Source organism: Lissotriton helveticus, chromosome 9, assembly GCF_964261635.1.
Source record: "Lissotriton helveticus chromosome 9, aLisHel1.1, whole genome shotgun sequence".
Lineage (NCBI taxonomy): Eukaryota > Metazoa > Chordata > Amphibia > Caudata > Salamandridae > Lissotriton > Lissotriton helveticus.
Genome location: NC_136070.1, coordinates 1,172,009,793 through 1,172,024,511, shown reverse-complemented (window position 1 = coordinate 1,172,024,511; position 14,719 = coordinate 1,172,009,793). Strand labels below are relative to the sequence as shown.

Sequence of the window (14,719 nt, the reverse complement as noted above, 5' to 3'; positions counted from 1 at the left end):
CATCAAGCACTTTCAAGGGAATGCTCCAGAAACATTTCCTACTTCAAAGAAGGCACCATGTATAAAAATCAGACCCTCAGACCCACATTTCAGTTCAGGTTCTGAACCTGTGTAAGGACTTTCAGAAGACTGACTGTTGCTGTGGCCTGCGGTGTACTTGAGAAGTACGTCAGGCCGGTGCTGTAATGCCCGTTGGGTACCTTGTCCAATTACCTGGAGCATGTATGCTGGACCTTGAGGATCTCCAAGTCCTTCTCTTTTTATATAGGTGTTAAAAAGTGCCCAGATAGCCAAATTCCAAAACTCGAGCCTTAGAAAATATTTGGCTAAAAACTGCTGCGAGAAACAAGAGTGCATCACAGGTCAGCCTGACTTTGTCGCTGCTCCCACTACCTTTCTTCTCCACAACAGCAAATCCTGGTCAGCAGTCCTTCACCAAAGTATCCAGCCTATTGAAACTCCCATCAGCTACAGCCCCCAGCTTCGTCCCACTGTAGATTTTTGACTTCATAAAAGAGACTAAGTCCGAACGTGGAAATCTTCACTGCAACTCAGTCTAGCGACTCCCCAATGACATGTCTTTTTCGGACGCTGCCTGCAGCCATGCCACACTGGAATACTACCTTCTCAGAAAATGTTTCTTCAAATCTCTTCTAAGTCTGAAGGTAAATGTTGACTGGACCCAATCCACTTTTTGTATCCAACTGGCGCTCACTGTGGCTAGATGTCCGTAGTTGGTGCTTTGACCTTTTAGACCCTAGTTTTTACCTTGAAATTTAAAAATACATAACTCCCGATTCACTGATAGGATTATTGTTGTTTTGATGTGGAATAATTTATTAAAATGTACTCTATTTCTCTGTATTAAAGTAGTATTTTTCTTTTGTTGGGTTTTCACTATGTTACTGTTTGTGTGCTGCACACATACTTTACACATTTCCTCTAAGTTAAGCCTGACTGCTTTTGTGCCAATCTACTAAGGGATTAAGCACAGGTTAATTTATTGTCCTTTGTAGTTGATTATGACAGGGATTGTAGATGTTGCTTTAGCAGGGTTAACACCCCACTCAAACAACAGCCCAATTTCTTACACAACACAAGATAGTTTGAGGGTCCTGTAAAAACAGGGAGGCTACTCCCGAAATATACACTGCAAATGAATTCAAAAATGTTTCAGGACAAGATACACTTGCGTTGATGAGCACAGTAACTACAATAGTGGCTGGGATGCCTTTACCTTAGTGGTACGAGCGTGTGCCTGTGTACCTATGGTAGCTTTTGCACTGCCGCCATCTATGCTGTACCTTTTCTGACTCCATCAAAAGCAATCTTTGGTGATAGAACCTGGATTTTTCAATGTCTGTTGAAAGTGAGCGCCCAGGTTTTGCCTTATTCTTTCACTCTTGTTCTAATGCCACCCTGAGAACTGCTTAATGTCGCAATCCTGGCCCTTCCAACGCCTCCTTCTGCAAAGCACAGCCTTCCAAACCTGGAACCATACACTTCCCATCCAGCTCATTCTTCAGCTGGGAAACCTCGGTCCATACAGCAAGTCTCCTTCCCCCAACCCACCACTGGTAGAGGTTGAGTTAACAGAGCCTGAGCTCCTTCAGTCCACTCTTGTCCTCCTTCGCCCTGTCCGCTTCCTTTATATCATTCTACTACTTGTGTGCCAATTTGCCATGTATGTCTTAGCTAAGTTTTACCAGAATGAGTGGCGTAGCTAGAGCTTTTGCCGCCCGGGGCGGTCCCTGAGTTTGCTGCCCTGTGACAGCTGGTGCAGATAAGAGTAGGGGAGTCGGTGTCAATGAATAAACTTTTTTAAATAGTAAACTTACCTTGCGCTCGCCGCCGCCTCCAAAAGGTGCAGACTGGGGCAGACCACCGCCCAGCCACGTCACTATCAGAAATTCAATTCTTAAAAATAGAAAAGTTCTTCAACTGACACACACACATTTTACTTATGTTTCTATAGGGCCTCTGATAAATGATAAATTGAGATGTGGAATGTTTGCAATCTGTCTATTGTGATTTAACTGTCTATTCACTTATCTCACACCCCTTCGCTCTGGTATATAAAAAAACTGGGGGAGAGGAGTTGGCCTAACTGCTAGGGCGGTCGACCCCAAATCTGGAGAACTGGGTTCGAGCTGAACATCCTGTGATTCTGGGAAAATCACTTAATCTCCCTGTGCCTAACAAAAATGAATGTGCCCTCATGTAACGCATCTGGTCCTCGTGTAAAGCGCTCTGATACCCGATACCTTCGGGTAAAGTTGGCTTTACAAAAAAACTCAGTAAAAAAAACAAAAAAACTGCAAATAAATAAATACATAAACTCATAAAAGAATGAATAAAATACAAAGGTCATAAATACCTGAAGTTGCAAAGCAGAATCTGAATCTTCATATATGCGTCGAGCCAGACCTCCATTCTCCAATGCCATCTTCTCTAAGAACTTGTAGTCCACGTCGAAGCCAAACCCAAGGCAATACAATGCATACTTCTTGTTTATGCCAGTCTTTACATTAGCTTGAATTCTTTCAATGTTTGTTTCACCTGTGTTAACCCGAAAACAGCTTATTTAGATTGTATACTTTCGTGATATATATTTGTTCACAATGTAATTTTTTCAGGTTGCACTTGAACATGCTAGCGAAGTGTCATGTCAGTGAAAATGAAAGTAACACTTTTATTTGCTACTTACTCCTCACTGTCACCTGGGCAGTAACTGGACAAAGGATCATAAGCCATTTTTAGGTCGAGCATTTGAGACCTCTTGAATATACTTTAGTATATACTTATATGTGTGTGTACCTTGTGGGCTCTGGAAATCAGCCCTAGGACTTGTCTGTTTCCGCTTAGGTACTTTTTTTCTGTTCAACTGTCTCTATTTAACTGTCTTGATAGAAAACGCAAGCAGAGGTCAGTAAAATACCAGAATTGCTTTCTGCTGAGGGACTTCCTTTTTTAGGTCTCGGCTATTAATTATCGCAGGGATTAATAGCCGAGTATATAGTAGGCAAAACAAACTCTTGACCAAGCGCGGATTCTCCCCAATGCATGTAAGGTATTCAAGCGCGACTCTTCGCCAGCGCACGCTTGGCCTCACTTCTCGCTCACACCCCATATGCTCGTTCCCTCCCACTCGCTCGCTCCCCTGCTCCCCCGCCCCCCCCGCCCCCATCTGACTTGAAAGGAAGCCTCGCACATCACCATGTGCGTTCCCTCCCACTCGCTCGCTCCCCTGCTCCCCCGCCCCCCCACCCGACTTGTTTACTTGGGTCCTTGCATGGTCTGCTTTATAAGTCGGAATGAGCTTCCCCTATTTGACCCCCAACATCACAGCACGATGTGCTCTTTGAGTAATGTATTTATTTATGTTAGCAAGCCAAGCGCTGCTTGGATTACATCACGGTGCATGTGGATTGTTTTTCTATTTGATCCACGACATCGCAGCACGCTGCACGCTTTTAGTGATGTATTTATTTATGTTAACAAACCAAGCGCTGCTTGCTCAGAATACATTACGATGTAGATTGAACTTTAAGTTTGTCACAAGTTTTCTCGCGCCACTGCATCGTCCCCCGCCCCCCCCATCCGACTTGAAAGGAAGCCTCGCACATCACCATGCGCGTTCCCTCCCACTCGCCACTCCCCGGCTCCCCCGCCCCCCCCCACCTGACTTGTTTACTTGGGTCCTTGCATGGTCTGCTTTATAAGTCGGAATGAGCTTCCCCTATTTGAGCCACAACATCGCAGCACGATGTGCTCTTTGAGTAATGTATTTATTAATGTTAGCAAGCCAAGCGCTGCTTGGATTACATCACAGTGCATGTGGATTGTTTTTCTATTTGATCCACGACATCGCAGCACGCTGCACGCTTTTAGTGATGTATTTATTTATGTTAACAAACCAAGCGCCGCTTGCTCGGATTACATTACGATGTAGATTGTTCTTTAAGTTTGTCACAAGTTTTCTCGCACCACTGCATCGTCCCCCGCCCTCCCCACCCCCATCCGACTTGAAAGGAAGCCTTGCACACCACCATGCGCATTCCCTCCTACTCGCTCGCTCCCCTGCTCCCCCGCCCCCCACCCGACTTGTTTACTTGGGTCCTTACATGGTCTGCTTTATAAGTCGGAATGAGCTTCCCCTATTTGACCCACAACATCGCAGCACAATGTGCTCTTTGAGTAATGTATTTATTTATGTTAGCAAGCCAAGCGCTGCTTGGATTACATCACGGTGCATGTGGATTGTTTTTCTATTTGATCCACGGCATCACAGCACGCTGCACGCTTTTAGTGATGTATTTATTTATGTTAACAAACTAAGCGCTGCTTGCTCGGATTACATTACGATGTAGATTGTTCTTTAAGTTTGTCACAAGTTTTCTCGCGCCACTGCATCGTCTGCCAGCTGTCTCCTTTGAAACATTCAAAAGCAAAAATAAAAGCAGGCTTTTGCTTTACTAAACTTTTAATACTCGACATGGTCTTCATTTGATTTTTGGAAGGCACAGAGAGCTAAGGCGGATACTCGAACAACGTTCCCCTGTTCCAAAGTCCCCAGCTTTGCATGTTATCTCCATTTCCCTCATGCACCAACCCTTAACCTCTTTCTCTCTTTTGTTTCCCTGAGCACCAGCCAGCACAGGACAAGCATATTTACTTAAAACATACAGAGCCTTGCATCCAGAGTTTCTGTACTCAGGGCCCTCCCTTTCAGCGCTCACAACATCCCCACCCCATGCATAGCCTATCGCCCTCATCTGGCCATAAATCTTCTCAGGCTGCCCATTTGCTTTGTTCTCATATCCTCTCTTCTGTTCTCTGTGTGTTACAAATAGTTGTTTTTATTTATTAACTTGCCTCCCAACACGACTGCACTGAGAACGCGGCTGGATGACATCACTTTCATTTTTAACTAGTTTACTTTCACTGCCGTGCTCCGCTCCGAGCTCCGTTATACTATTCTCACCCCAGCGCAGCACCGTTTCCACTACAACTGCGCAGGGCTTTAGTTTTATTTTTTAAATTACGCATGCAGCAGAGAAAGGTTTAAAAATTAGGCCCCCGTCTTCACTGTGAGCCCCTGTGGTGCCCTTCCTTGGTTTAAGCCTCATGCCTAATTGCCAATCACGGAGCCTGGTTGTGAGTTGCATGGCCGTGACTATATTATGCTGGTCAGCATATCGGTCAACTCACCCACATTTGGCGGTTGTCGCATGATCGCGAACACACCTTTCATTTATTTATAGTGAATAGGGGACTCGGGACTAGTACTTCGCAGGTCGTTGCACTGCATAAAACTATTTTATGTGGAATCCCTGTGTCACCACAATCAAACTTCGGGCTGATTGTGCTGATGCTGAACATGGTGGCAGAGTGCGTCACTCCAGAAAGAAATAGCTTGCTTCCGGAAAATATTGTACCTTTTCATTCTGTATGGTAAAACTTCAAAGGAATCCGCTCCCCCACCCCCGCCGTTTCTGGCTTGGCTCCACGGCGCTTTCGCAGCCGCGCTTGTCTCCTCTCAGGATCGTCACAGGCTGCTGACTACAGCCTTGTTCGTTGCTTGGAATTCCTCCCTCCGGCCGATTGGAACATACCACCTAGCCTCAGTCACTTTCAGTCACAGTCCTCCCAGCCCCTACACCATTTACGGGGAGCACTTTGCAACCTATACTCCCATCAAGGGCCTTTCGGTCAGTCTCCGTCAGCCATTGGATGCTTTTGCCTTGGAACCTTCAACCCCCTAGATCGTGACAAGGTCTAAGAATGCCACAGCACCCCTCTATGCCACAGCACCACTCAATGCCACAGCACCACTCAATGCCACAGCAACACTCAGTGCACAGCATCCCTCATCACCACAGCATCACTCAACGTCACAGCATTACTCAACGCCACAGCATCACTCAATGCCACAGCATCACTCAACGCCACAGCATCACTCAGCACCACTCAACGCCACAGCACCACTGAATGCCACAGCATCACTCAGCACCACTGAATGCCACAGCATCACTCAGCACCACTGAAGGCCACAGCATCACTCAGCACCACTGAAGGCCACAGCATCTCTCAGCACCACTGAAGGCCACAGCATCACTCAGCACCACTGAACGCCACAGCATCAATCTGTGCAACCATTCAACAACAACTGGTTCTAATATGTTCTCTCAATGTTTCAAGCTTTATTACAAATGTCACAAAAAGATGTTAATATTTCACTTCTATTCTTGGATTTTCATCACAATAAAATACACTGAACATAATCTTCCCAAAAGTTATTTGCAAAAGTTTAAGCTTTTACCATTATAAATTACAATAACTTGTATTTAAGTATTAATTATTTAAAAAAATAAAAGCCATTGTTATTTGTAATATTAATACATCTAAGTCATGAAAATACAACACATATTGCATTACAAATGCTAAAGGTGTCACGTTTGTGAAAGTTAAAACTATTGGCATTGTAAATGACAAAGCTATTAATTTCGCTATTTTCAAAACCAACACATAAATAAAAAAATTGTCATTTACAATACCAATAGCTCAAACTTTCCTAATGCGAGACCTATTGAATTGCAAATGCTTGTTTTTTTCTGACAACTTCCTCTATTTAACTTTCTTGATAGAAAACGACCAGCAGATGTCAGTAAAATACCAGAATCACTTAAGCATTCTCTAGATTCCAGTCCATAGAAATTGTCTACCACGAGCACCCTTAGACAATAATGTTTTTTTCAAATCTTGTATTTTCAGTGATATGACCACCAAAGGCCCTGATTTTATATAAAAACAGCTTTAAACGATACGATTTCCCACTGAATGGCAATATTTCTCTCCATGTGTTCACATACCTGGCGTGTCACGCAGTTTGGTGCTTATTTTCCCTCCATGTTAAAGAACAGTAGATGGTTCAGCACCCAGGCTAATGTGCTGCTTAGCTAAATACATATAAGGTCCCAAAGGTGAGACCGATTGCATTGCAAATGCTTGTTTCACTTCTGCACAATTCCAAACATCTTTGGTAAATACAAGAGTTGCTGAAGTATTACCAGCATGAGACCCGGTAATATCGCACACCTCCTAGTAAATATCTGCAATGCCTCTAACAACGTTGTTGCTGCTGGAAAGTATTGGGGAAATCACTGTTTGTGCTCGTGTCAAACCATTTATTTGACAATCTTGCTACTATGGATTAAACGGATCCTAGTAATAAGCTGATTTACCATTCTGCACAAATCAACAGCTGGCGAAGAAAGTACAAAGCCAAGGGGCATCTGTTTCACTGTACATCTCACAATGCATCAGCTTCAGCTGCATCACCATACTTTAAAGTGAGAATCCTTGGGTGTTCTTTGAGACTCAGACCTTCCATTTTGTAGTTCTGCGTGGCATGCCTCGGGAATATGCGAGAATGGTGTGTGGGTGATATGAACACAGGATAAGGGACTGTTCTACTTTACTATGAAAAGTCGGTAGGGCAACAGTGGGCTCAGTCACTAGTTGGGTGGTCATGCTACCTCTGAAAAACCCTTACATCAGAGGAAGAGAAATTTACCGTATTTTCCGGCGTATAAGACGACTTTTTAACCCCTTAAAATGTCCTGGAAAGTCGGGGGTCGTCTTATACGCCGGGTGCCAAATTTGACGGTATGTTTTCATGCGTTTTTACATAGCGCGGACTTCACCCGAAGGTGTCAGACCGCTTCTCAATAGGAAATGGTGCATTACAGGAGGAAAAAGTGACATGTGTGCAAGTAGAGGTACGGTATAGGAGGGCACTCAAACACAAGAACTAACGTTACGTAGGCGATGGTGGCACTATGGAAGTATCAAAGGCAAACCCACTGAAAGCGGATCTGAAAGAGGGAAATACATTACAGTTACGGTACCGGTAATCGGCCAAAAACATCAAATTTTCCTTAATGCATCCAGCAGCATATCCACCCTATTTATTGTTCTCGAGACATAGGGGAAATCATCTGGCTCCACCACAGGCTATGCTAATGAACAGAAGTAATTTCTACCGCAAACCACCATGCATATGAGTAACAAAACTACCGTAATGTGGATAATGGCAAACCACAATGCATATGAGTATGTAACAATACTAATGTGGATAATGGCAATGTACAACACAGGGAAGTGGGGGGCACATCTGGTGAGGACATTCTATGATCCAACATGACAGCATGACAGCATTCACAACATTACATTTTGAATTGATTTTGGATGAAATGCCAAAGAATGGATATCAAGTACCGTAAACCAAATATCAGAAAGAACACTTTGGGTGCAAATCTTATGCACAATTAAATTTGAATCCACACACTCCATCGTGGTATCCAAAATAGGCTACTCTTTAGCTCAAGGAGATTCCTTAGGGAACTCAAACACAAGAACGAACGTTACGTAGGCGATGGTGGCACTGTGCACTGCGTTGGAAGTGGGGGTAGTCTTATATGGCGAGTATAGCACGAAACCTACATTTTATCAAGAAAAGTAGGGGGGCGTCTTATACGCCGGGTCGTCTTATACGCCGGAAAATACGGTACCTGCAAAGATCAACTCACAGTCTATTACTTACATTGCTTAGATATTAAGGGCATGCAGGCGAGGGAGAGGTGTATTTTCATGTCAGTTATACTTCTGAAGGGATGTTGGTGCTGAAGCAAAATCAGCCGCATGTCAGCTGGTCTCCCTGCCCAGCTGGCAAGGATTGGTTAGAACTGATCACAAATCGTGTCAATGCCTCTGAAAGTCATGCAGAGTTGGTGCATTTATGTTTTCTTCAGTGATCACCAGACCCACCAACTTCTTTGAAGTACTGGCCTGACATGGACTAACCTTTCTTCAGCCTTACCAGCTTTGATGAGGCACTTGATTAGGAGGGCACTGACTCTCTATGAGCACAACTGGCCTTCAACAGCCAAAAAGGTATTACGTAAACATCTGACTGGTTGTGTTCATCCTTATCAGGCTTTCAGCAGCTTTGGTATGACATGAATGGAGATGCATCTGCCTCTCTGAAGAATTACCATGGCATCTGATGAATTATCATGACATATCACCATATATTACCAAGCAAAACTTAACGTTCTGAAACATCAAATATGTGTGTGACTGACTGCATCCCAGGCCTCTGAGACTTTCAGAGGCATTGGCAAGGAATGTGATTGATTCATCCAAGGTACCCCCGTAAACAGTCTAAGGTCATAATTTAGAAGCTCCACCATAAACTTTCTTCATGCATGCATCAAAGGCCATTTAGGAGGTAGATTGTTCCTCATTTATGCCAGATTTTGGGAAGTATCAACAGATATGTGGATGACAATGTCCTTGCTAACACAGCAACTGACCTGACAACTTACATATGTTATCATTATTATTATTATTATTATTATTATTATTATTATTATTAATAATAATGTTAATATTATTTTTATTAGTATTATTGATAATAATACTATTGTTATTGTTATTATTATTGTTGTTATTGTTAATCCAATTATTATTATGGTTGTGATTTCGATAATTATTATTATTATTATTATTATTATTATTATTATTATTATTATGGGTATTGGGTTTGGGATTATTATTGTTATTAATAATAATAATAATGAGAACAATTATAATAGTATTAGTAGTAATGGTATTAGTAGTATACCAACAAATAGAATAAAATGTATTAAACTAATAATAAATATTAATATTATTATTATTATTATTATTATTATTATTATTATTATTATTATTATTAATAGTAGTAGTAGTAGTAGAAGTAGTGTTATGGCCATTAGTGCATAATCGGCATGTGTAACATACTGTCCCAGCTAAACGAATCATTCAGAGGTCACCTGACCTGATATGGCTCTTCCAATTAGTCTAACTGCAGACTCTGTAATTTACCTGAAAGTGATGGACTAAGATGCGATCCTAGCATGCAGATGAGTCTAGGATTTACCCGCCTTTCAAATGCACTAATCCCGCATTTGACTGATTTTAGCAGACCCTGGCGGACTTTCAGATGAGAGGTCAATTGTACTGCAGCATGCGTGTCTTTCGCCTCCCACCATCCCCTTCGGGCCTCAGCGTTTCTACCTTCCCCACATGTATCCAAGGGACCACCTGAAAGCTTGATGGGTGCACAAACAAATTGTGTGCATGGGGCAATCCGATGGCGTTGAAAATATACGCAACGGAACAGAACAATAGACAACTTCCTTTACTTAATATCATTGGATTTATTTTGCACTTTTAAAAAAGAAGAAAAAAATGTTACTCATTTGGAAAAGCACCTCAAAGGAGCAATATAAGTGCAACAAGACGTCGATTAGGTTGGTTTTGTGAAATTCATACACTCAAGCACACCACAGTTTGTAGGGGTATCAGAATTAAATGTTTGTCAATTTTTACTGACAGATGTTTCACACAATAACTTTCTGCAGGTCAAACATTTTGAAATTTACCAGGTGAAAAAGGCCTGGTAGAGACAGATGCTGGTTCAGTGGAGAACTCATGATCACCTTTATTGGTGGCATCCTATAAATAACAAACCCCAGGCTAATCTAGAAGGAAATTGGAAAAGTGTAAAGTAGGGGTGAGATATATGGAGAAGATGAGAGAATACCAGTGTTTAGTGGGAAGCAGGGAGAATGAGAGGACACCAACTGAGGATAGGGAGGTTGACGAGATATCACAAGAAACTGAAAGATGTAGTGAAGAGTGTGATGTAACATAGAGAGAAGCAGTGGACAAAAGAGAGGAACGGGTACGACTATGCACACCCATGAAGATAATACACAGAATGTGACAGAGTACACATATGAAAGGAAGCTATAGAGAAGCAAGGGACAAGGAGAAGGAAACAGTTGAAGGGAGACAGTAAAGGAGCTGGGTTGCAGAAGTAAAGAGAGCATCACAAGAACACATGACATTATTTTGGGTTTGGCGGTCCAATGGACCGCCAAACCAATGGTGGGGGTGCGGCGGTGGTCTGACCACCCTATTAAAAGTTGGGGGATCTTCCTGCCATGGGACCGCTGCTGCCACCAGGGATTTGTGATCCCTGGCAGTCTTGCTGCAGTCTGAGGGTCCTAATATGCTGACAGTGATGCTGGGGCATCTCAAAGCATATGAGAAGTTTCCCCCGCCACCACAGTTTTCATGGCAACGAGCCTACCTTGAAAAGTGAGGTGGTGAGTAAACAAAGTTGGCCCTACAGGGCCCCCTGTTGCTTCTGCGCCAGTGGGTGTATGCAAGGGGGCACATGGTGTGCCTCTCTGTATACGTGTACCTCCAGTTACTTGACAGTCCATGTCCTGCAGGAATGTGCAGTGGTGTTCACATTGCGGTGTCTTGCTAATGCTCACAAATGAGCCTTAGCACGGAACTGCCGCGGCACAGCCACCACAGGACCGCCCGATTTGGATTCCTGTCCGAATCCGGAGAGCGGTCCCATTATGCGTTTGGTGGTGTGAAAATGGGGCGCTGGCATGGCTGCCCACTCCCACACCGCCAAACTCATAATAAGGACCAAAGTGTCTGACGGAGAGGGAGAAACAGTAAATACAGTGACAGATTTTTTTAAATTACAGAGTTGTAAGTGGACGAATAAGCAATAGAGGGAATGAAATGGAAAGAGTTGAAGATAATAGTAATATTACAATTGTGATGCTATTGACATTGACACTGGTGCATTTCATATTACTTTCATAGACAATTAATTGCTTAGTATTTTCTTTACATAATCAACATACAAGTGGAAAAAAGCAAAACTGAGACACCTTAAGACTTTGCAATAGAATTTTGGCACCTCCTTTCACTCATATGCCCATGATACTCATGTGCATGTTCCTCAGTTTCCGGTGGTGTATGTTATACTGGGTCAAGTGGTCTAAGATTCCTGCAGGAGAGTGCCTCAGACCAGCTCAAAAACATGTTTTTTTTGTTCAAATATCTTTATTGCTTATTTAAAAAAGAAATACATTTATAATACAATAGCAATACAACAGATCAAAATCAAATATATATACTAAATTAATATCGAAGAATTTTAAGTGTAAAATAGATTTCATAACAAGAGACCGTGGACTGAGATAAAAAGAATTGTAAGCATATTATTATTCAAACAGGTAAGCAAATACGTAGTATATGTTATAAAATTAATCAAATAATAATACAAAGCAACTACATATACCATGACAAAGACATATACCAGTTGTATTTCCTAATAAATAAGATCGATCAACAAAGGGAAACAGGGAGGGAGAAAAAAAAAGAATACTGGGGAAAAGACAGAGAAAAGAAAGGAAAGGAGTGAAAGAAAGAAAATAAATTAAGAAATTGAATCAAAAGGTTACTGAGGTACTAACCCCTGAGAGGACACATTCATATAATTGTCCAGAGATGCCAAACATTACTAGAAATGGAAGGCGAGTAATGTTTCTTCTCAACAAAAGTATGAGCTCCACGAAGGTATGAGACTTATGCCCACCAGTCGTGATAAGATAGAAGATGAAAAGATTTCCCTTCTGTAAGTATAATTTTAACATCATTGGATAAAAGTAAATCTAATAGCTCCAGATCTGTATTCTCAAGGAGTAAAGGAACAGCTGTAGCCCATGGACCCAATAGAATCATAGGTAAAGAAAGATCTATAGATATAATAAAGATTGAGGATACGTGTTTCCTTATCAGGCCCCAGAAAGAGTGCAGTAACATACATTCAAAAAACATATGTTGATGGTGCCTGGTTCTAAGTTACAATTCCAACAAAGGTTGCTATCCAGTGTTTTTAACTTGTGTAAACGAGCAGGGGTCCAATGACGGAGATTTAATGAAAAGAATTTGGATTGAATAGGTGAAAGAGCAATCTTATTATGTAGGGATATCTTCCCAATCAATTGCCATGTATCTTGTGAAATATGTTTAAAAATGTCATCTTCAAAATGATGAGACCATTTATCATAAGTAATTGTAGACCGTGAAGGGAGTGGAGCGGATAAAAATGTATAGATTTTAGATGCAGTGTGGCCTGAGCGTAACCATATAGAAAGAAGTGAAACAGTAACCGAGTCTGTAGAGAGGGATATTTTAGAAAGTATACCCTTTATTTTCAAAAAAGTCCATGTTGCTAAGATTATATTTCCTAGCCGAAAAAGAGAAGGGAAGAGGTTCATGATTAGAATCATAAAGATCTTTCACCAATCTGATTCCCTTGGCAGCCCACAAAGAGCCCATACTAGGATCGATGTCAGTAACAATTTTAGGATTGTACCATAATGAGGACCATCTTGATTTATGAATAGGTATGTATACTTTCTATCAATATATTTTAATGCATTAATTGTGTTTAATATATTACGATGAGAATGATCAAAGATGAGCTTAGAAGCTGTGAGAAAAGAAGGAGTGGAAAAAGGAGTACACAACTCACGGTCAATATAAATTCAAGGGGGAATATGTTAGGAATCGGGTAAGAACCAAAGTGCACCTTGAGACGCTAGGAAAGCAATTTGATTCAAGTTCCAATCCGGAAGATTACAGCCACTCAGGATAAAGAGCTTTCTAAGATGTTTATAAGCAATTCTGGCTCTCTTATTATTCCATAAACTTTTTGAAGAGATTGAATCTATTTCATGGAAGGGTAGAAGAATGCTGTATAGGTAACATGGAGGATAAAAAAAACTTATAATCTGGGTTATCATCATTTTAAAAGATTGTAATCTTCCCCACCAAGAAATATTTTTAGGAGACAAGGAAGATAAACATTCTTTAACTTTAGTTATAATATGGGATTTGTTATAAGTGATAGTATCTGAAAGGTCCTTACAGAACCAAATCCCTAAGTATTTAATATGAGTTGATTGCCATTTAAACCTGAGTCACCCATGTGAGAAGGAAAGCACAATTAATTGAGGGGGAACATTTCAGTTTTTTCCTTGTTAAGAGCGTACCCGAAAGCAAGCGAAAAATCCCATATGATGTTAGAAATAACAGGAACCGCTGTTGCAATATCCTCTGAAAAAATAAGGACGGCATAAGCGTAAGCGGCTGTTTTAAGCGTATGCAATCAAAATTGAAAACCTTTAATATTCTGGTTCAAATTGAATCGACGAAGGAGTGGTTCTATAGACAAGAGAAAAAAAAGGGGTGAGAGAGGACACCCTTGGCTAGTGCCCTGATGAAGAATAAAAAAGGGAAGACGTAGCACCATTAATTGTGATATTAGCTTTTGGTTGCGCATAGAGAGACATTACCATATTAATAAAAGAATCGCCAAGTTTATGGGATTCTAATACTGCTTGTAAGAAAGGCCAAGAGCCTTTGTCAAAAGCCTTTTCAGCGTCAAGGGCGATCGCAGCTGATGGTAAAACAGAAAGTGTTGCCTATTTTTAAAATATGACAAAAGGTCCAAATATTATCTCTAGCCAGTCTCCCCTTAATGAACCCTGTTTGGGAATCATGGATAAGATTGGGAATATGACGCTCTAAGGGCCTAGCCAAGATCTTTGAGGGAGTGAATGTTTTATAACAGGCAATAGGAAACGCATCTGGTCCTGACGCCTTTCCCGAATGAGAATTCATAATAGCCTGAATGAAATCGTCAGTATAAATCAGTTTCCCCAATTCGATCATGTCAGAATGCGAAATAGTATTATATAGTAGGGATTGAGAAATTGTTGACAGGTAGACT

General features: G+C 41.6%; 1 protein-coding gene across 5 annotated transcripts in view; it reads right to left on the bottom strand.

The window, feature by feature from the left end:
* The window catches only part of LOC144782331 (inter-alpha-trypsin inhibitor heavy chain H4-like), a 473,908-nt gene that overhangs the window by 323,952 nt on the left and 135,237 nt on the right, over positions 1-14,719 (bottom strand). For all 5 annotated transcript variants that reach the window (XM_078661646.1, XM_078661649.1, XM_078661648.1 and 2 more), the window contains exon 10: positions 2,378-2,559. In XM_078661646.1, coding sequence (XP_078517772.1) covers positions 2,378-2,559 — 182 coding nt within the window. The remainder of the gene's footprint in view (positions 1-2,377; positions 2,560-14,719) is intronic.